Source organism: Tursiops truncatus, chromosome 3, assembly GCF_011762595.2.
Source record: "Tursiops truncatus isolate mTurTru1 chromosome 3, mTurTru1.mat.Y, whole genome shotgun sequence".
Classification (NCBI taxonomy): domain Eukaryota; kingdom Metazoa; phylum Chordata; class Mammalia; order Artiodactyla; family Delphinidae; genus Tursiops; species Tursiops truncatus.
In genome coordinates, this window is record NC_047036.1 from 100,365,183 (window position 1) to 100,388,617 (window position 23,435).

A 23,435-nucleotide genomic window follows, 5' to 3' on the forward strand; every position below is an offset into this window, starting at 1 on the left:
AACTCAAAAATGTTCAAAAACTGGGCTCCTAATCATTCTTTATCAGTCACATTTCTTTGCTCTTGATTTTGTGGTTGTTTCAGAAGGTAAAAGTGCTATAGAATTTATACTTCTGTTCATCATCTATTTCCATATTTCAGTTCTATGGCTTTTTGTAAAATGCACAGAGATTCTTCTCCTGTTTTATAAGATCTACAGTAAAGTGTAATATGTTCACACCTCCTCATCTTATTATTTACCAAATATCTGGGTATATTGTAGGATGCCCTTCCTTGTCCTCTTGTGAGTAGTGGAGCCACATAACTAGTTGTGGCCAATGAGTTGTGAGACGTGACGCGTGTAACTTCTGAGCTGGAGCATTTAATTCCCCGTATAAGACCTTCAAGTTCTCTTTCTCTCACTAGAATGACCAGCAACATTGCTGTTAGTGGCTGTTTCATTAGGCTGGAGTCTTAAAGTGAAAAAGATATGAATCAGAGATACAGCTGACCTGAAATTGCCATACAGTGAGAGCAGGAAATACATTTTTAATGATCTATGCAAGTTTGAGGTTGTTGTTGCATGAGTGTTTGTTACCACAGCATAACCTAACCTATCATGACTAATACAATCACATTTGCAGATGCAGTGTGATCTGATTCTTGATATACATATCTTATAATTAACCATATACATTTGTACAGCAAACAAAGCAAACTTGACTCCAGAATAAAAGAGCAGTCTGGCCCAGCTGAATTATAGGTCCCAACCAGAAATCAGAAAGGACCCCAAACAGGACTCTCTTCAGTGATCCAGACTCTGCAATGAGAAATACAAATCTGAACCTTTAATGCAGAGTTGGATGTTTTATTAAGCAAATCAACACTTAAAGGATGGGAAAAAAATGGCGTCTATTTGATCACTGGCAGTGTTGTAGCAGGTTTATCCAATTTTTGTAGCACAATAAAGATACATTATGGAAACTGTAAAAAGAAAGAGGCAGCTGTTTAATTGTAATAATTGAATGAATAATTACATGGCAACTCCTTGGCAGATGATATACGGTGAAATGAATTTCTGTACTAATTATTTTCGGTAGCTAACTCTTGAATATAAAAATCTGCTCAGTGTCACAGATCCAACTATGAGTAGTATGAACTCCCTGGCATTTAATGGAAACTGACAATTGAATAGAAGGGGAGTAGAAATGGACATGAAGCAGAAATATACTAAATGCTCTAAGAGTTGCATACTCCACTGTGACAGGCATGGGAATTCTAAAAATAATCTAGTAGCTATGGCTGGTAAACCATTCCATAGTTAGTACTAGCCTGTAGAGGCACCTGCTGGAATAGGAAACTGAGTATTAGAGACTAGGTGGTAGTAAGAAGCCACGGAAGGAGTGGGCAGAACAGTTTATTAGCTTGATAAGAAGTCAGTGTTATTTTGAGGAAGCTGGCTTTCTTGCCATCCAGTCTAAAATCTAGCTCTGTTTTAATCCCAATTACTTCACTACTTCCACACTTTGGTATATCAATTTGTGGTTTAGGATTTGGCAAGACTGTGCACAGGAGAAGCAAACCAACGAACAGTCCAAGTAAAAGCAAACTCATCACCTATGTGGGAAACTGTGTATAAGCACAGGTTTATTTTTACAGTGTAAAAATAATCACATGGAAACAATGGTAAACATGTAATCAAAAAATGTTAGAAACAGAATGAACCATAACAAAAGAACTAAAAAAGCAAACGGGGAAAATATCTGAAACAATATCTCAAAGGTTGCTCTTTTAGACTATGGCATGCTATTCCTTGGCTACACAAAAACAAAATTTTCTTTCCTCTGACAACCCATTTTCTGACCGTGCAACAGAATCAGAATACTCAGAATAGTTCTTGTTGAACTATTTACACTGAGTTAACACCTGGCTTATTCTTAGAGAGAGTAGATGTTTAGGGCAGTTGGAAGGAAATAGCCATTTATAACTGTTCAAAAAATTACTCGTTCAATAAGTTAAAATTTGATTTTTAAAAAAGCAGGCTGTCAAAATATTTAAGAGGATGGCAATAAAAGTATGTTGTGTATAGAACATATCAAGGGTGACACCAACTCCATCCATATCTACTGGATGGAAGCAAGATGTGCTTTTCTTAGAGTTTATACTAGGCAAAAAAAAAAAAAAAAGGCATTTTTATTTTAACCAGATGTGAAAGAATTAAACCCAATATTTTCAAGTATTTTTAGTGCCATATGATGTCATCTGATTTTATATCTTCTGAGGGATAATGTGTATTTTTTAAATTGTGAAGCCAGTTTCCATGTATGTACTTAAAGTCTTATATATGATAAATTACAATAAACAAATTATAACACTGCAGAACATGCTTTTGGCTGTTTATGTCAAAAAGCAGAGAGAGAAATTTAGTTTCTCAATAGGAAATGGAATTAAAAGCATGTGAAATGTCTTCTGCGCGCCTTCAAGGTAGTCCTTATTTCAGTGACTATTGTACTCCTCCAAATAGGTCCAGGGCAGGGATTGCTGGGCCATGTCCTCCAAATAGTACAATGGCCTCTTTCCTGAAATGCCAACAAAGCAGCCCCTGGACTACATAGGCACTGTTTGCAATATTTCGCTAGTCATCCAGGGAACCACAGTTTTTAAACAACCAGGCCCTTCCTTTTTTATTGGTAATATGTTTTCAGTGACGGTCTTACACATGCTATACATCCCCATTGCCACTAACCCAGATAGGGCCGAATTTCCCAGGATCGTGGCGCCACCCTTGTCTTCTGGAACTGGCAGGGGAAGGAGGAGGCCCTTAAGCGGACAGACGAGAACTTGCTTCCTCGCACTTTTCTCTGGAGCAGCATCAGGCGAGCAGCCACACCCAGGAGCAAGAGTGTGGCCCTCAATGGCTTTGCTGAGTGAGCTTCTCTGAGACGTCTCTCCCGGGAAAGAGATTTCTTAAAAACCATTGAAAGCTTTCCAGAGGGCGAAAGCGAGATGATCGGGAGCCAAGGTTAGCATAAATGCTTCCACTCCTCCTGAGTTCATTTCGGAAACAAGGAAGGAAAGAGGCAGTCACCACTGCTGACTTGTGGATGCCTAATCCAGCAACTCCCCACCCCGACCCCCCCCCCCCAATTAAGAAAGAGACGCTAAGAGTAAAGTTAATATTACTGCAGGGCCGTTGGTGTATTAAATGTTGTTGAATTAAAAAGCCATTCGCTTAGACCAAAGTCTCCTCCATCCACCACCCACACTTGAGCACAGAACATTCCGGGCAAAGCCCCCTTGCCCTTCCCTCCTTGGCGAAGTCCTCTAGGGTGGGCAAGCCTGGCGTGGGGCGGGGGAGGATTGGGGGCTGAGGACTGTGCCAGCTCCTGAGGACTCTGCCAGGGGCTCCCGAAGCACAGCAATTTCCCAGGACAGTGCCCATGTTCCGTTGCCCCCCCCCTGCCCTCCCCGAGTCTCTTTTCCTGGCTGAGGCTGGAACCCTGGAATGGTTTGGGGACCAATGAGGTGGCAGCAGTTGACGCAGGGATCACGGTGAGGGGCGATTTCATCTCCGGGGGGAGAGGCCGCCAAGCGGGGGAGGGAGGCGGAGGAGAAAGGGAGAAGCGGGGCAAAAAGTAGGAGGGGAGGAGCGGAGAAAGCCAGTTGAGGGGCGGCAAAGGCAGCAGAGGTACCAGAGCGAAAGGTACAGAAGACAGAGCAGGTTCGCTGACCGCCTCGGGCAGGAAGGCGGGCGGGGGTCCGGGGCGACGAGGCGGCGCGGTCGGGGCGCGGGCCGCGCGGGGGGCGCCGCGGGGAGGGTCGCCGTCAGTCAGGCTGAGGGGGCTCGCGGGCCGGGGGGGCGGGCACCCGGCGCACTGCAACGCGAGGGCACGGCGGCCCCTGAAGCCCGGGCAGCGGTGACCGCGCCCCCATCCCAGAGGTGCGCCCGCGCCGCGCCCCGCTTCCCTCCGCGCCGGCTCCTCGCCCGCCGCCCCGGGGCCGCCCCCGCCCGCTCGCGTCTGTTGCGGGGCCCGGGGAAAGGCGCCGGAGGCCCGGCCGCATTGTGACGTAGCGGGGCCGCGGCAGCGCCTCCGCCGCCCGCCCGCTCCGGCTGCGGCGGTTCCTGCTCCCGCCGCCGCCGTCCATCCGTCCGTCCGTCCGTCCGTAGTCCGCGCTCCCGAGCCCCCGCAGCGCCGGGCGTCCCCGGTGAGTCCAGGTCCTGGGCGGGCGCCGCGGGGAGGTGGGGGGCGGTGCCGCGGGCGGCTGAGCCTTTCCAAGTTTGCACCGGGCGACCGGGGCGGGTGTCGCCCTGGCTCCCACCGAGCCCCGGGCCCCCTTTGTGCCGCGAGTCCCGGCTGCTCGAGTAGCAGCGGTGCCTCTGCAGAAAGGGTTTGGGGGGAGGTCTCTACAGCGACGGCGGCGGCAGCTGCCAAGCGGCTACTCTCCTTGGGGGAGGGGGGAACAGCCCCCGCCTCAATTTCCAAAGGATTGTTCTTTTCATTTGCCGGTTTCGTGTGGGTATTATTCTTGCTGCTACCTGGGATCGTATCGGAGGCAGGGATGGGCAGTGCCGCGGCTCCTAAGAGCTGAGATAATGAGGGGCGAAGTAATAGTAATAGCAACAGCACCACCAACAATAATAGTAATCGCAGAAGAGGGACGCCTGGGGTTGCCACGGCCCAAGGGGAGCCCCTCGCTCAGCCGCACCGCGCCCACTGGCTGCTCCGTCTTGCCCGGGCTTCGACCGCCACCCTCGGGCGCCGTCCTGCGTCCCGGGCTCGTCCGCGTCAGTTTTAGCCAGGAGTGTTTGTCTCCTGGCCTTCTTCCGTGGTGATGACTTTCATCTGCAGGTGGTAAGTGAGGTGAACTGGTATTTTGGCTATTGTCAAATGCCACGTTTTGTTTATTTCATTTTTACGAAAAGAAAAGAGGGAAAATTATGAGCCATTACTGGCAGCCATACAGTTTCCACAGGAAATACTAGCATTCTTTGAGGAACACGCTACTGCTTGCGGGGAAGAAAGTCTTTGGGAAACAAAAAGGCAACAGCATTGTTGCTCATTTTCAATGGACCGCTAGGAGGGGGGGAAACGTGGTGTTTTTTCCTGTGGGAACAGTCTTTCCTTGGGAAAGTTAATTAAGCTTACTATCAGTGGCCGTTTTTCACTTGCTGGTGGCTGGGCCCCACTCCTCTTGGCTATTACTGACAAGTGTCCATCAAAGAGCCCAGAGGAAGGGAGAACCACTGCAGGGCAGTCTCACCACACACCACGTGCTGTGGAGCCCAGCCAGGATGCAGTTTGCAAAATGAAATAAGGGCTGTCTGGGGAGGTTTATGAGGATTACATGTGTGCAGAGTATGTCAGTCCTCCAAGGTGTCACTCTAAACACATCATTTTCAAGCAGGGCTTTCCTTGCTGAATCTGCAGGAAGGCAAAAACCTATTTCTCTTATTATGGAGCAGATGTCCCAGTTGGGAATGGGTTGAAATCTGTATTTCATTTGTACATACTGAAATTTTAAAAGGCAAAGAGGACAAGGTGTGGGAAAGCAGTATGTTAATGTGTTTACATCTGGGAGAGAATGTCTGTTGGATATTTCTGATGCATCTCAATATTAAATTACATTCAGCTTGGTTAGAGTCTAGGAAGACTCCCTTAAGGTGTCCTTAAAACTATTTGAAAAGGTGTGACATTTTCATCAGCATAGCAGAAGTCTCTCTGGAAGGCAGTATTAACTGAAGATTACCCATAACCAAATATGTAGGAGTTCCAGGTCTAGAAACAGGAAGAAAACGATGGTCGTTCTCTTAAGGATCTTTGCACATCTCAGTTAGAAATTAAGTATCAAAAATAAGCTATACAATTTTGAACATAAACTTCATTTTATTTATAGGAAGCATTTCATGAGGAAAGAGGTTACAATATGGTGGATTTGAAATGATGCTGCATTTATTGATTTGACATTTATTGTGTATTGATATCCAAAAGGAAGGGACTAAAGCAAATGAATTTCTCTGTCCACTATGTCACAGCTTTGCTACTTCCAAGTAGTTGTTCTTGTGCAGGTATATAGTAGAAATGCAGAACAGAGGCCAAGAAACTTTGTGTGCGCTGTTGTCTGGGAAGGAATTGTAGCGGTACTTTACTGCTCTTAAGAGGAGGGAAACCCACATAACCATCTAATACAAACAAATGATCTTTGATATTATCAGAGAAAGCCTGGAGCTGTTTTTCTTGCCATACTGAAGGCATTTCTTGTCAAGAGAGGAAATCTCCCAAGGAGCAGGTACATCATTATAAGAAACACAAGGGAATTTCTCTTCTAAATGCAAAATCTAATTGAACAGCAGCAAGAGAATCAGTGACACTCTTAGAAGGCTTGTTTTTGGCGGTCTGTCAGATTAGGGTTGCAAACCACATAGGAGAAATAAGTGTCTTGGGAGAAAAATAATTTCCTGGTGAAAATCAGACATTTGCTTCTGTGAAACTTTTACCTTTATATACTTGTTTCCTTGTGCCCCTTAGACTGGTGTGCAGATTCCACTTACAAGAATTAATTTTCTGAAAATGAATCAATGAAATGGTTACTAATATGATTTATACTATGCATGATATTTTTTAAATGTATGGTTATTATCAAGATTTATGCCGTAACTTGCAAACCTCAAGGCACTTTTTTTTTTTATTTCAAATTTATTATTTTTGGCTGTGTTGGGTCTTCGCTACTGCGCACGGGCCCTCTCCAGTGCGGCGAGCGGGGCCACTCTTCGCTGCGGTGCACAGGCTTCTCACTGCGGTGGCCTCTCCTGCTGCGGAGCACAGGCTCCAGGCGCGCGGGTTTCAGTAGTTGTGGCTCGCGGGCTCTAGAGCACAGGCTCAGTAGTTGTGGCGCACAGGCCCAGCCGCCCCGCGGCATGTGGGATTTTCCCAGACCAGGGCTTGAACCCGTGTCCCCTGCATTGGCAGGTGGACTCCCAACCACTGTGCCACCAGGAAAGCCCCCTATGCATGATTTTTTGCTTTACATAGGTTAGATAACTAGATTTTATATTTTATGGTTTGTACCTTATCAGCTCTTTTTTTAAGCTTTTAAAAGTAATGATCAAAATATGTGTTGAAATGATTAATGTTAATTGATATGATTGATGGCTGGGCCCTGGAAAAGTACTGATCGATTCCTAAATAGTCATCGTGTATACACTTTGTACATACATGGGATATAAAAATATGCAGAGTCTCTTCACAAGGAACTTACAAGGGGGAAATAGGACACATGAAAAATAATGGTACAAAAGATGAAAGAAGATATTTTATGATTGAGTGCCCAAGACACTGAGTAGTAATTGAAAAGGAATTCCCAGGAGAAATTAACCAAATCAGCTTAGATGTTTTATCAGTTATCCATTGCTGTGTAGCAAATCACCCCCAAATGTAGTTGCTTAAAATGATGCTATAGCTTGCAATTCTGTGGTCGGCAGTTCAGGTTGAGTTCAGCTAGGTGGTTCTTCTGCTGGTCTTGGTTGAGTCCCTCAGTTATCTTCAGTCAGCTGGTAGTTTGGATGATCTAGGATGACCCCATTTATGTCTGGCAGTTATTAGGTCACATTAACAGGTAACTGGGGCATGTGCCTCCCATTCTCCAGCTGACTAGCGTGGGCTTCTTTATGTGGCAGACAAGCAGCGCTCCAAAAGCAGTGAAAGAGAAAATCCCAATTCGAGGTGATCTTTAAGCCTCTGCTTGTACTGTATTATAGTTGCTACCTTCCCATTGGCCAAATCAAATCACAAGGTCACCCCAGATTCAAGGGGTATTGAAAGACTCCACTTACGATCAGAGGGAGCTGCAAAAAATTGTAGCAATTTCTTTTCAATCTAGTACGTGTATGAAAACACTTGTTCTAGCAAATGTTTTGTGCTGAGGGATAGTGTACTATAAGATAGTATACTTGGAGACAGCCCAGAATTGAGGCTAGGGAATTGCCCTATAAATCATTGTGCTATAATCTTTGTTCTGAAAACCACAGGTAGAGGAGGAGGAGTGACAACGATAAAATTTTAGCCATATCCTCTCCCAGCGGCGTTAGGATGGTCTGGAGGCAGTAGGTTGGTAGCAGAGTCAGCAGTCCCCGGTGGGAGGTGAGGAAAGCTCTGCAAAGGTGGAGGCAGAGAGAATGGAAAGGGAGGGATCGACCTGGAAGAGCCCAGATTTATCGTTAGGTGACTGATTACAGTCAGAATCATTATGAGAATTAAAAAAGCTTGAGTGATTGAAAGAATGATCGTGCTGTTGTGAGAAATAGAGAAATCAATAAGTGATTTATTTGGGGGGAGGAGAAAAATTCAGTTCCAGGAAGGTTGATTAAAAGAGATAAATGGAATGTGAACGTACTTTACAAGCTGCAGAGTATGCTATGAATGTCACTATTGCTTAGTGTTTAAATGTCAGTGGGTTATATACGGCTACGGTTTCTCTAGTTGTAAAGCAACAGAAAACAAAATGCAACCTGGAGGATATCCTAAGGGTCGAAGGGAAGTCAGAACCACTCTCAGGATAGAAACAAAACCTCTCTGGGGGGCTGGGGAGTAGGAACTGAAGTTCTTTTTCCTGAGGCACACAGCTGGAGGTCTGCCCAGGGAAGGCTCTGCCCTTGGACTTAGTGAAGCAGGAAAGAGAGCTCCTTGGGCCTAGTGTGAGTGGCAGGCCGCTGCTGAGCCAGAAGCCTTGACTGACAGCCCTGCTAAGACAGCACACAGTAGGGAATAGGTGGGCGCTTCCTCAAAGGACATGGGCGCAGTGCCATCAGAATTGGGAATGGACACAGGGTGGCAAAACCAGCCAGTATCCGCCAGAGATGAACACTTGAAGATTTATTTGGGCCTAGCCACTGGGAGGCAGGGTGGGTAGGAGGTGACAATTTAGGCACATTTACATAGAGATGTCGGCGCATTAATGACAGTTAAAGCCATGCTAGTGGCAGGGTTTTCTCATGGAGGGAGAGTAGAGAAAGGAGAGAGCCGGCACGATGCATCATCCAGGCTCCTCCATAAACGTCAGTGGATATTTTATTAGCGGGGAGAGGAACGCAGAACACGTTCTGTGCCGTCTTTCACCTGAGGGCTCAGTCGAGGTGCTGCTTCGCCGGCCTTGTTTTATTGGTGGCTAGACTGAAATTCGGGTGGTGTCCTCACTATCGGGTGCAGCTGTCAGGCCAGCCCGAAACACCTGGCCTTGCTCACATCACACGATCAGTCGCAACAGCACACAGAGCTGCTCTTTATGGAAGGGCCTCGTACGGACCGGCTCAAACCTGAGCATACGCTTTTCTAGTTTCTGTTGCACAAGTCTAAGAACCCTGAAGGTACTCAATAAATGGTAACTTAATGAGTGAAGGTACCAGTATCTGCCGCAGTAACATTTTCTAAAGCAGTCCGGTCTGGCTTTTCATTATTCACAAAATAATTTGCTATAAAGTCCCTAAATGTCTTTTGCAGATTTAAATGTTCTAAGGTGCTAGTGTCACAGTAATATAGGTTTTTATAATCCACCACTTACAAAAATAGACTCTGGGTTTTGTTTTTTTTTTGAAACACAATTGTCTTTACTTTTTGGTATTTGTCAGCAAGTCACAGAAACCCAGTGTTCAAGTAGGAAGGGACATATCCTGTCTCCTGTATTGGAAAAGTTCAGAAAGGATCCAGTTCTGCTTTTGTCTTCTTCTTGGTGGTAAAATATTCATCAGCAGCTTTAGACTTACTCCCTGTGGGAAAAGAGAATAATTCAGGATTTACTCTAATTAGACCGCTTTGATCCTATGCTCATGCCTGAACCTGTTCTTATGGCCAGAGATTGGGAACATGCTTCTTGGCTCGGCCTTGATGGTGGGTCCAGTCCTGGAGCCTTCAGGAATGGGAGGGAGTCTGTGTGAGGAGTGGGTGGGAGGTGGGAGAGGTACATGGTAGGGTGGTCAGCAAAGCCCTCCTAAACCGAATGACCTGAGAGCAGGGAGCTGGTGGTTTTTAAAGAGAAAATATTGAAAAGAAGAGAAAGTGGAGGCTGTGCAGACAGCCACAGCAGATATCTACTGTTCCATCTGTTTTCCCCAGAGAACATAGCATATCTCACTAAGCCACCGAGCCATAAACCTGGGAACGGTCCTGGTCTGACTGTCTCCCTTTCTGCCTCCACCTAATCAATCACTAGGACCTCCTGTTCCATCCCTCAATCTTACTCTTTTTCTCTGTGTTAGTTTAGACCCTCCCTGTTTCAGTCCTCACAGCTCACCTCGAAAATGCTGCCTCCCATCTCTCCCTACCAGGCCATTCTCCTCACCACTGCCTGAGAGCTCTTTCTAAAGAACAAATAGTTAAAATCGAATCATGCATCCGTGGTCAAAAGGTACAAATTTCCAGCTGTAAAATAAATAAGTCATGGGGGTGTGATACACAGCATGGTGACTGTAGTTAAAAATAATATATTGCATATTCGAAAGTTGCTAAGAAAGTGGATCTTAGAAGTTCTCATCAGGGCTTCCCTGGTGGTGCAGTTGTTGAGAGTCCGCCTGCCGATGCAGGGGACACGGGTTCGTGCCCCGGTCCGGGAAGATCCCACATGCCGCGGAGCGGCTGGGCCTGTGAGCCATGGCCGCTGAGCCTGCGCCTCTGGAGCCTGTGCTCCGCAACGGGAGAGGCCACAACAGTAAGAGGCCCGTGTACCGCAAAAAAAAAAGAAAAAAAAAAGAGTTCTCATCATAAGGAAAAAAGTTGTAACTATGTAGTGATAGATGTTAACTAGACTTACCGTGGTGATCATTTCATAATATATACAAATATCAAATCATTATGTTTTGCACGTGAAACTAATACAATGTTATATGCCAGCTTTCTCTCCATAAAAGAAGAACCATTCAAAACTTCATGGCCCTGGGGAAGAAGTCCAAACTCTTAACCGTGAATTCCAGGATTCCCCGTGATGTGTGCCCTGTCGGACACAGCAGATGGATGGGAGTGGGGGTGTGCAGCACACTTCTTTTAGCTGTCCACATAATCCTCATGCTGTGCTGACCTCTCTAATATTAAGGTCACCAAATGTCCATTTCCTCTCTCATCTTCATACTTTCGCATATGCTGTTGTCTCTGTGGAATATTGTTTCTCCTTTCTTGACCTAGTGAACATTTACTCCTCCTCCTAGACACAACCCAAGTATTATTCTTTCAAGAAGCCTTTGCTGAAGACCCCCTCCCACCCAGCCCCTGCCTCGGACTTGACCCTGTGGTCGGCGTTGGGTATACTAGTCTGTCTCTGTTCCTGCTCTAAATGTCTTTAGCGAGGCACTGTGCTTCCTCATCTTTGTATATTCCTGTGCTTAGTACAGTACCTCTCACGTCAGGGATGCACAATAATTTTTAAATGAATGAATGAAATATGTGTACTGAAATGTTAATCTTCAGGTTTTTAAGGTGATTTTTTAGATTTTTTTCTATTTCCTTTAAGTTGATTCTCATATTTGCATCGTGGAACATTGGACATGAAGACAGGTTCTCTTTGAACTTGCTGCTCAGACACTTTTGCAGCAGTTCTCCCAACTGCTCGTATCCTACTTGGTCACTAAGAGCTGCCTTAAGAGGTGGGAAACTAACAGTGGCCCAAAGTTACTCTCAAGGCTAGAATCTGTGGCTCAGGGATCAGATGAGGAGTACTTTTTCTTCCTACGTAGAGACGTAGAGACGTAGACGTAGAGAGGGCATCTAACAGTTAATATCCGAGGTGCTTACTCTGTGTTGCAGTTATTCTTAGGGAATCCTCACAGCAGCCCCAGGAAAGAGATGTTACATTCTCAGCCTTCCTCTCCGTGTGAGAAAACTAACATTCAGAGAGTTGAAGCTGCTAAGCTCCCTCTTCCTGGAGCCTGCAGGGCTGCCAGCCACTCATCTGGGTTGTTGAGGAGGAGACCCCATCCCTGACTGGGTTCCCAAGTTATCCATTATGATGTTTTTGTTGTTGTTCTAGAACGAAGTGACCGCTTCCTAAGAATAAAACATTCCAGCTGCCTTCCTTGGCCATCAATTATGTCAGAAACACTATGGAAGAAGTTGTTTAAAGACGTAAGGACACCAGTACTCTATGTAGCTGAAATTAAGATGAATGTCTACCTTAGAAATTCCAATTATGTTCTCGTGAATCTACCGTTGCCAGATAATAAAGGCCTCTTACAGAGGTTGTACTGTCATGTGTAAAATGTAGGCCTCTTGGACAGGCATGGAAGAGGCTTAGTTCTGAGAATCACGCATAAAGTTATACCAAAGATACACAAAATGAGCTAAACACTTTGGAAGCCGCGGAAGCTTAAGAATGTTTCTTAACCTGTTGTCAGTCTGAGAGCATTTTGAGGCTCTGATGAAAGCTATGGTTTCTTCCCTTAGAGAAAAAAGATGTGCACACTCACACACACACCACTTTGTATCTGATTTCAAGAGTTTCCATCTGTGGATTTCCTGGGGCTCCATGGCCTCCAGGTTAAAAACCTTGCTTAAAAGCTGTAATCTGGAAGAAGGGTAACAGCCATTGTTGAGTGTTTACCGTGTATCACATGTAACCATTTATCATGATCACCATGTGCCAGTCCTTTCTGAAAAGCACATCATGGCCAACCAGCCCCTAAGACGTGCAGGATGAGCCCTGTTTTAAGCTGTGGAGAGTGAAGTTCGGAGAAGGCACTTACTTGTCCCCCAGCTGCCAAGTGGTGAGCATGGAATTAAACAGAGCCCAGATCTGCATCACTGCTCCTTCACTCCATTCTTCTTACCAGGAGAGGCATGAGACCCGGCCAGGGAGACTCCCAGCCTCTGTTAGTCCTGACTGCCCTCAGCCTTGAACTTCCCCGTTGAAAGTCAGTCAAGTGGCTGCTTCTGCCTCAGGAGCCTCCTGGAATGTTTCCAGTGCCAGAGTGGACCAGGGCTTGGAAGGTCTCAGCTCACTGTCGCCCGCCACGCAGAGCAGATAACATCCCTAGAGAGATGCGGCCCGACTGGCGGACCATCCCTGGGTGAGCGCTGCACTTGGTCTGGAGTGCCGTTTACACACCTGGAAACTTTTTTTTTTTTTTTACGGTACGTGGGCCTCTCACTGTTGTGGCCTCTCCCGTTGCGGAGCACAGGCTCTGGACGCGCAGGCTCAACGGCCATGGCTCATGGGCCCAGCTGCTCCGCGGCATGTGGGATCTTCCCGGACCGGGGCACGAACCCATGTCCCCTGCATCGGCAGGCGGACTCTCAACCACTGCGCCACCAGGGAAGCCCCACACCTGGAAACTTTAACTCAGCACATCCTCAACAACACAAACAACTGCACTTTCTCCATTTGAGCCCGTCCACAGATGTTTATTGTGGGCGGCTGTTTGCCTGGCTCCACACTCGGAGCTGTGGTCACGGCAGCACACAGATGTGGGTCCTGAGCTCTTGGCGCTTACACCCGGCTCACATCTAGCAGAGAAGGGGGCTGACAAAGAATTTAAATAAAGTGCGATAAGTTGGATGAAAAAGGAAGTGTAAAGGATTCATTCCATTCTTTGTAGTTTCAAAACTCTAGTCCCAAACATGTCTATTTCTCTAGCCCTTTCTGTCCTCCCTCTCAGGGTGTTGAGGGAGCTTCAGGTATCCAGAGACTTGGTTGACAGAGGAAAGGGGACCCACGAGCAGAGCAGTTCCTCTCAGGTCCCCCTTTGCAGGTGAGAAGGCAGAGTGACCAGACAACAGGCCACAGATGGAGTGAAGACAAGGCTGACTGGTCGGGCTGGTCCCGGCAGAGCATGGCTCCCTGTAAACCACAGGCTGCTTCTCAGTTATTGGTGATGTGACTCTTGTCCTTGTTTTGGTCTTCATGTTGTAGTCTCTCTGCTGCAAATGAATCCGGCGGGTAAGTACTCTTCAGGGAACAAACACACCGTCACTCTGCTCCCTCTTTGTAGCCCCTCTCTGGGCTCCCCGTGTGTCACCTCTTCTCTCATTCCACGGCTACTTCTCCCCTCTCGCCCACCTGCCCCTGAGACAGCCTCCTGGGTTTTCTCCCCAAATGTCTGCTTGTGACCAGAACAGCCTGCTAGAAATAAACAGTGTCCATGGATGCGAGCCCCATAGGTCGTTTCAGATCTTCCAGTAGGCACAGTAAGAAAAGCAGAAGGAAACAGGTGGAATTAATGTTAATAATGTTTTACTTAACCTGGTCTATCCAGAGTATTAGCATTGCCCTATGTGACCAATATTTTAAAAAATCATTAACCGATTCTTTGCATTCTTTTTTCCCCAAACTCTTTGAAATGTGAGTGTATTTAATTGTTTTAATTTAAAAAAATTTTTATTGAAATATAGTTGATTTACAATGCTGTGTTAGCTTCAGGTATATAGCGAAGTGATTCAGTTATACATATATATATAAATATATATATTCTTTTTTTACATTATCTTCCATTATACGTTATTACAAGATATTGAGTACAGTTGGGTGTATTTTATTCTTAACACAGACCAGCCATGCTTGCCATCCTTAGTCACCACATGTGGCTGGTGGCTCCTGTGGTGGCCTGCAGGCTCGGGATCTGAGGAGGCCCTGGGAGTCCCAAGGGCAGACTCAGCCACCACCACCTCTATGCCCCCCAGCACTTAGCTTGCACCTCTGCCGTCGCCCCACCAGGAGGTGTTGTACTCGGCTGTCTGTTCTCTTGAACATGGGCCTGTGGGGGCAGGCAACGTGTCAGTCGTCTCTCTGTCTCTCGTGTAAAGTGCAGTGTTTAGGAGGCCCACAGTTGGCATTTGGGACACTGAACGCGTTAAAGGATGGGGGAGGGTTATTTGTAACCTCAGGAGCGGAAGGGATTGGTATGGGGGAGGGGGCCCACCCCTGGCTCCTGCCTTGCGATCCCTGGTTCTATCCAGTGCCGCAGAACTGCGTTTGAGTCAGACTGAGTGGACAGGGGGCCTCGACAGTTCAAAGGGACATTCTAGCCTAGAATCGTGCCGAGCTTCTATGCATCTCATTCAGCGTGGAGCTTCACCTCCTCTCATACTGAATACTAGGGGAACTTATCTGCAGTTAAGCATGTTAAACTGTAACGTCTTATTTAACGGCGGTAGGGGAGGGGGCGTAAGCAGGATAGACCAAACACCAAAACAAAACGTGTCCACTGGACAAGCCTCCCAGCGAGATTACAAAGAAGGCCAGCTGACATCTAGAACATTAAATACACAAAGAAGGAATAGCCTGCATCAGGGAGCTGTTAGAGTCATAATGATGGGCTTTCTCTATGTTTCCAGTGGTTTTAGAGTCATCACTACGCCCCCTGAGAGAATGGGAGATTTATAGGCTGAGTCAATTTGCCTTTGCACATACAGTGTTTAAATTTTGCAAGTTCTCCTGACCAACTAATGTGCACGTGCTTGCTGGTCTACTTTACCCCTAATGATAAATGCCACTTAAAATAATTGATTCAACCAAATCTCAAAGATTGGTACTGTGACAAAACCATACTAGTCACATATTCAAATAAATTCAAAGTTTGTAAAGGGGAGAAAACATTAGCGTTTGATCTGTTAAGTCATATAAGCATTTTAAGAAGGACTTCTTGTATCAGAAAAGAGTATGGTTACCTCAGGCCCAGTCAAAGGGTACGTTGAAATAGAAAGTGGAATTAGGCCTAACCTCTGTTTTCTGCAGTTGATTCCCATTTTCAACCTGGAAAGCTCCTTGACCTCCTTGAGGTTTTTGTTTCTCAGAGTGCATACAGGGAAAAGTAAATCCTGCTGTCACACACTATGTAGGAGGAGGATGAATGAAGTCTAGAGAATGTTTTGAACAATTCCTCAAAAAAACTATTTGGAACAGTTGGAGGGCAAAGTAGCTGCCAGTATTTTTGCAGACTAACTTCTAAAAAGCCAGAAAAATCATAGCATACATCCAATTGTAAATAACCGAACACTAACCATGTTTAAGTAATTCGAAGATCTCTTTTTACTAAGTCAAGGATGGTTCAAGACAGACAGTGCTTTTTATCTGTTGGCTCCAGTTTGGAGAAGGCTGCTTTCATGTGAGTCTCTTAAAAAGAACTCGTGCCTGTCTGTATCTGCAGTGTCCTTTGTCCAACATGATGGCTCTGGTGTGCTGTGTTGGTGTAATTGAAAACCTCTAAAAAGGCTGAGAGTTACTTTTGAACTGGCTCGGTGAGCTTGGACTGGATTTGTCAAAGTGGTGAAAGGTTTAAAGGAATTTTCACAAATGAGGTCTCCAACCTGTGTTTTAGCCATACAGTTCCAGTGAACTCTGAGGCCCCGTGAACTCAGAGAAAAGCAGTCATATCAAGATGGAAAATAATGATTCATTTTCATTCCCCGAGTTCTGCAGACATAAGCACACTTAGCCGCTGATCATCATAATTTAGCAGTACTGTTGTGCACTAAAAATGCAATTTAAAAGTCTAATGTTTAATTAAGTTGAGTACTCCAGATTAACAAGTTTATATATCTTCGGCACAGGATATAGCGCAGTGTTTACTCCTGTTGCTAGGAAATAACAGAGTTCTTCACAAGTTACAGGTTGATTTGGTAAGAAGAGGGATGTAAGTTTCTCCCGCTAACAGACTTGATGGATTCTGCTTTGTTTGTGTTTCATAATGTATGTAAATGCATTTCATGCCCCAGAAGTCCTGCACACTCAGAGCTTTTGTTGGTAACAGAAAGCCCAGGTACGTGCACCTATGGAAACGTTTGGAGGATATTTGAAAGAGTGATTTTACCAACAGCTCGTGGATGAAATCAGCTTCGTCAAGTATTTGAGTTTTTAATGAAATGAATTTGTCCATTTGTTAGAATTGTCAAGAAAATAGATTGTTCTTTGATGTATAATTATCAAGAGGCTAATTAATGGTTTTGCATTCTTGCCATTAGTGGGAAACTGTCAAATTAGTATCAAAATTTAATCCAGGTTGATGGTTTTCCAAAATCATTAAAACTTGCATGTAGGAAATCAACTCTGCTATTCTTTTTTCCCTTTCCCTCCCTTTGGCAAGCCTCACTGCGTGACACATTGTACAATAGTTTTTAAAAATGCAAAGCTAATGCTTGCACAGCATGAAAGGGAGTAGCTATGCCAGCTCAGTTGCCTTGTCCCTGGAAAAGACGAAAGATTTCTATGTACTGTTTCAGTCAGAACCAGGCGTGAAAGAGTGGCCTCCCCAAGCTCAAAAGCAGAACTAAGAAAAAACCCACGGGGACAAATTTCTGTTTGATCTATTTGAGGCAGGCCCTTGTTCACAGGGCTGAGATTTCAAAGCAGAGGCCCTTCCTAAAAGATGGAAAATAGCAGAATACTTGATTGTGTTGAGGAACAATATCAGCTTTTGAATGGCTTGTGCTTATTACAGGATTTTATCCTACATCCAAACTCGGAACAACTTGGGGAGAAGAAGGGGAGGGTGCTGCTGAGGGGCAGGATTCTGACTGCACTCCAGGATATGTGCCCATGACCTCTCTTGGTGATTAACACACTTTAAACTTCCTTCTGGGTAATTATTGACTCATTTCTGTAGAAGGCCACTTGTTGATTTTGGTAAGAATGTTTTGTCAGTCTGTGCAAGTAGCTAGCGCAGTTTCAGGTACATGCTATGTGATCAATACATGTTGGCTGAGTAAATGAATCCTTCAACATGTCTTGCAAGTAAATGTATCGATAATATAAGACCTAAGGCTTACTCCACTGCAGTAAATAGAGGTTAAAGGCTTGTCTTCTTAAAAGATATCATCGTGTAACCTGTGTTATTTATTTATTTATTTTTTTGCGGTACGCGGGCCTCTCACCGCTGTGGCCCCGCCCGTCGCGGAGCACAGGCTCCGGACGCGCAGGCTAAGTGGCCCTGGCCCACGGGCCCAGCCGCTCCGCGGCATGTGGGATCCTCCCGGACCGGGGCATGAACCCGTGTCTCCTGCATCGGCAGGCGGACCCTCAACCACTGCGCCACCAGGGAAGCCCTAACCTGTGTTATTTATACTCAGAGCATCCCTCTGAAGCAGCATACTGTCAAACAAGTGGGCAAAATGCCATGTGATGGAAGGTTGCACTGCTCAGCCGCTAGTTGGAATAGGTGAGGGAATTGTAAGAGGCCTAAGACCTGCTGTTATAGAACTTTTGACGCTAGAAGGGAATTTGGAGATTTGACAGTAATGAGATGGAAAGGTGAGATAACCAAACTGGCACACAAATTACAAGCTTTTAGGGTGTGGTGATTATTTCCTGTCATTCTTACTGTCACCTGAAATACCCAACAGGACTCTTATAAATGGTGTGGGATAAAGATGGTGGATGGAGGAGACTGCGACATTGGTTATGGGCATGGGTATGAGTCTCAGTGCACAGCCTGGCTCAGCCTCTTACTGTGTGTGTGATTTGGGACAGCTTACTGAACCTCTTGATATTATTTTTTCTTTCTCTAACAAGTATCTATTGATTACTTCATTTATTCAAGGTAAGTTTTGAATGATTAGGATAGAATGGGAATCATGGATATCTGATCCACTCTCTTCCTTTTTCCACCTGCTCTGTGTGCTGAGATATTTGGACTGCATCAGTAGGCTTCTTTGTTCTCTGGCTTCTGGTTGGGTTTGGACAATGGGAGGCATCAGAAAGAGATGAGCAAGCAGGTGGGGAGAGAGAGTTTGCACTATTTATTCCTGGGCTCCCTCCTTATCAGCTCGCCTCCCTAGACTATAGGCCACTGTTCTTGGCACACGAGCACCTCCCTAAGGCCACTTTCTGAATTCTGGTAACTGTGTCCTCCTCCAGACACTTCATACTGATAAATGCTCCCCTTTGGTCTTACTAGCTCAGGGTACTGCACCATCTCTTGTAGTTTTTCCAAACCCTGCCCACACCTTTGCAAATGATCTCTTTATTAAAATACCCTCAAATTGCATTTGATTGTGCCACCTGTTTCCTCGGGGAACCTAACACAAGTGGTTACTTGTTTCAGAGGTCATTGTAAGAATGACATGATTTAGCTAGAATTTAAAGCAATGATTGGCTCACAGTAAGTATTCAACGAGGTTAAACATGATTATCGTCATCAGTTGTTTTTTATTACAAAATATTGAGCTTGTCATATTCATTGTTATTACAGGGTTTTAAATTTTTAAAAAGATGAGAAGAAAACAACTATCATGTTGCAGATGTTAAAAGTGGAAAAAGTGAAACAGAGAAATCAAGGGCTAAAGTCACACAGTGCTTCAGTTCTAGAACTAAAAAAATGAATTAAAGATTTTTGACCTTGTTTCTTTGCACAGGGTACACAGTCACAACATGTCTGGAAAAGAAAGCTACAACTTCAAAGTATTTAGTAAATTAAAACATGACCTACTTGGAGTAAATGGGTATGCCAAATGTAATACATCCTATTTGTGACCACTAAATAATAATTGAGTTGACTCATGGACACCTCAGCATCTTCACCTTAATTAATGTAAGAGCTGAGGCTGAGCATTTTCACATTTATACCATCTCGGTACTATCAAGACAGATGATCCCTAGGACTGAATTTCTCACAGACTCTTGAGGGTAGATACGTTTATTTCTACTCAGAGCTGAATAGGAGACCAGCGTTATGATGCGTGTATAGTAGATTTTCTGCACACACACACAGTTTTCTAACTTCCATCTAAGAGTTCTCGTTCTTAAGTCACATAAAATAGGTCACTCTGTGATATTTGGAGGCGTCTCGTCTTTAACTTATAGTACACTCACTAAACTGTTTGTCAAGAATGAAAACTAATGAATTCCCTGAAGAAGTAGTGGTCAGTCTGAAAAATGAAACATCCTACAACGTCTTTCCATTCGATAATACATTTGTCATCATTGTTGAAAGTTCAGACCATATGGATGTATCTTTCAGTGTCTTGGAAAAATTTTATAAGTATTCGCTAAGAAACTAGAAAGAAAGTGAATTTCAGAAATGTCTCTTTTTTACAATTAAGTAGAGTCAAGGGGGGTATAGCAATCTGAAAGGCCTTTTGATGTCAGTACAAATAAGGTTTTATAGATTGTCCCTTCTATTCAAGGAGCTAAGTGGCAAAAATAAATATCTTGTTTCTAGAAGAGCTAATGCTTCTAGAAGGAATGACTGTCATTTGAACATTTGGATCTCTTTTTATTTAGCATTTTCTTTAAAGTCAAATCCAGGTAAGGTTTCTGTTGTCTTTCTTCATAAAGAATATGCCTTTCATATCTTGGGCACTTAACAAATGTAAACTTTCTCAGCTGTTTGTTTGTTTATTGTCTTTGAATTGTCCTTGCTGGAGGAGATGTTACATCAGAGTGCCATAGTGATCTCCCAGTTGATCCTAGCGAAGCCTCCCATTGCGTCCTTCCACCTGTCTACTTCTGTTTAGATTTTCTCTCTTCCCAGTTTTTGCCCTGAGTGAAATACAGTGGCATATTCACTGAGAGGAGCTAGTATATTCATAGTAATTATTATTCTAAATGATGGCACTGTTTTCAGCACATCAGTTGTGTCGACATGCATATGAGCAATGTGGGAATAAAATAAAGTTCTTAGTAGATCATACCCAAAATATCACACTATACCCAAGAACCTTCTGTGGCTGCTTGCCAAACAGGGCTAGTCATAGGTTTTTTTAGAGTAATGGATGGTGTTTGCAGATGGAGGACACATTGCTTTATGCAGTCAGTTTGTAAACATGCTTTGATACCTTTTCCTGTGTAGTTGCAGTCTTTTCCTTCTCTGAACTTTATATCTAGTGGGGGATAAAATTGTCTATCAATAGTAGAGGCATGGACCAAGTGCTGTAGTAGGAAGGAGGAGGGCACAACGAACTCCACCTGAAGTCGGGAGGAAGGTGGCCAGGTTATCAAGGACTTCCCAGGAAAAGTGACATTTGCTTTAGAGTTTAAGGCCAAGTGGGGGTTCACCAGGCAGAAAACTTAGGGGAGGGTATTCGAGTCTGACAGACTTGGGAAATTATAAGTATCCTGATGTGACTTTACAGTAAGATACGTGGTATGGAGTGGCAGGAGATAATGTTAAACTGGAGCCAAACCTTAATCTGCTTCCCAGTGTGGAAAAGGGAGCCTATGTGTCTTTTTCAATGAGTGATATTAATAAATAACCCTACATAGATTCTTGTGTCATCCATGCTCAAGGTTTATACTGTCACCTGTGTTGTGACTTCCAAATTTTTATCTCTAGCCCTGGGCTAGAGATTCTCTGTCTTCTGCTCATCTGCATTTTGCTGTTTCATCAGCTCTCACATAGCCTACACCCCCAAAGTAAACTCATCACCTTTCCCTCAAAATCTTGGCTCTGTCCCCATATCTTAGTTTAGCCAATGGCCCCAATTACCAAGGTAGTTATCCATGACACTCCCTTCTCTTGAACCCCACCAGCATCTCCCGACATCTGAACACTCAACAAGTTGCCTTATTTATTCAGTTACTTTCAACATTATTGTCTCCTTTCCATGTGCATTTCTAGTATCTTTATTCAGGTTGTTGTCATCTCTCTCTTTGATTACCACAGCAGCCTCTTAACCCGACTCCATCCCTTTCTGCTCAGTTATCTCACAGTTACCAAGTTGATCTTTCAATTGATCGAATCAGTGACTGTGCTAGTAAATTTTTAGTAGGTTCTCATCGCCTATGGATAAAATCCAAAATCCTTAGCATGACATATTGATAGAAACCCTTAGGATTTTGGCCCTTCCCACTTGTCCCGCCTCCTGGGTCCCGTGACTGATCCCCTCCCTGCCCTTCTCCAGACTTACTAAATGTTGTGGAACTCCTGTAATTTCCAGTCTGTTAGTCTCCTGGGAATTTTCCTGTTCCTGTTCCCAGCCTTGTTACCCTGTCAGCTCATTCCTCCCCGCCTCTGCCTCCACCCACGTTGGGGTGAGGTGTTTCTACCACTGGGTGGTGATAGGTGGTTTACTTTTCTCCACTAGGTAGCATGTCTCATTCATGTCTGCCATATTCCCAGTGCTTAGCTTCATGTCTGGCTCATAGTTGTAGCAAAAATAATAGTGTTGACAAAGCATGTATTATAGACCAGGGGAGGTGCTAATTTATTTACATCTATTATCTCTTTTAAAGGGGAAAACCAGAATGATTCAGATTTAGAAAGGGAATGATTTAGAAAGGGAATGTGGCAGAAAAGTGAAGATTGGGCAAGAGATTTGTTACAGGGAGAACAGTAAGGGCAATATTTTATCAAAACAAGTGAGAATTGAAAAGAGATCCATACTAGGGTAGAGGCGGTAGAAATCAAGTGGAGAGAATTGATTATGGTGATTCCTATAGATATTGAACAGATGGGTGGATGGATGGATGGATGGATGGAAGGATAGAGAACCCAGAATGTGTCCCTTAGAACTTGCTGTGGAACTTACTTTGTTTAACTTACAAGAGTCTTAATAACGTTGGTGCAGCACGTTTATTAGGACGAGAGGAGCAACTGTCTACGTGCAGAAGCAACCTATGTGGCAACAACGTGAGAGGAGACTAACTTAAAAGCAGAGATATCGTAAGAGTAATATGTGACAGCTTTTAAAAATAGATATTTAGAATTACATGTACATATAATATTATTAAGTCCAAAATTAATTGTTCGAAATTGGAAGTATGTTATATAATTCAGAATTCTTTCAATCAAACATGAAGCTTCCAGTGGTGTGACTGTAAGCCTAGGGATTGTCAGTAGGGAGTAATGGTTAAAAGCGAGGACCCTGGAATCAGAGTGCCTGGTTTGAATTCTTGCTCAGTCATTTACTAGCTATAGGACCTGGAGGGTATTACTTAACCTCTAAAATGGAGGTACTTTCTTTGTTGGGGTGTTTTAATGATTAAATGAAAAAAGAAAAGCATGTGCTACTATAGCATAGTGGGATGTAGCAAACACTCAGTGAAGTATGGGCTCCCCTCTGTGTATAACCAAACGCATTCCTTAGCAAAAGTGGGAAAGGGAGCAGTTACTGCATTTGCACTTCAACTCTTGTTTTTGACTGGCTTTCATCATGTTTTGTAGATGTGTTATAGTGGGTAAAATATTGCCTTGTTTTATATTTAAAATGACAATTTTCTTTACTAAAATCCACTTCAAGGAACTCTGTGTTCACTAGGGTACAGCCTAAATGCATTTCGTTTTCCCACACAATTACTTAAAAGAATTAGTGAGATGAAAAACATGTTAGTGGTGAACAATCATTTAATGCACACAGTGTATTAAAATATGATAAGGATAAATTATGTCCTTTTGGTGGGAATTCTCGAGTTCATTGGTGTTGAATGTTCATTAAGTAGTCCCTTTTACTATTCATGATTAAGATTATTAAGATTAATTAGTAAACATTAAGATGTTTACTAGTTAAACATCTTCACAGGAAGAATCTTTAAAATCTGCTTTCCAAATGC

General features: G+C 44.3%; 2 protein-coding genes across 9 annotated transcripts in view; one reads left to right on the forward strand and one right to left on the reverse strand.

The window, feature by feature from the left end:
- Positions 1-2,886: 2,886 nt before the first annotated feature.
- On the reverse strand, positions 2,887-6,232 carry LOC141278241 (uncharacterized). The gene is made up of 3 exons (XM_073801949.1): positions 6,127-6,232; positions 3,671-4,674; positions 2,887-3,025 (listed from the first exon to the last, which is right to left on the reverse strand). Exons 1-3 carry the CDS (start codon positions 6,230-6,232, stop codon positions 3,002-3,004), a joined length of 1,134 nt encoding a protein of 377 aa, XP_073658050.1. The 3' UTR covers positions 2,887-3,001.
- SNCAIP (synuclein alpha interacting protein) overlaps positions 3,020-23,435 on the forward strand; it is a 150,377-nt gene continuing 129,961 nt past the window's right edge. For 4 of the 8 annotated variants that reach the window (XM_073802438.1, XM_073802444.1, XM_073802443.1 and 1 more), the window contains exon 1: positions 4,047-4,184. The gene's annotated coding sequence lies outside the window, so the exon portion shown is untranslated. Of the gene's footprint in view, positions 3,700-4,046; positions 4,185-4,660; positions 4,832-23,435 lie in introns of those variants that run through there. The other 4 variants (XM_073802439.1, XM_073802440.1, XM_073802442.1 and 1 more) reach the window with 4 other exon arrangements.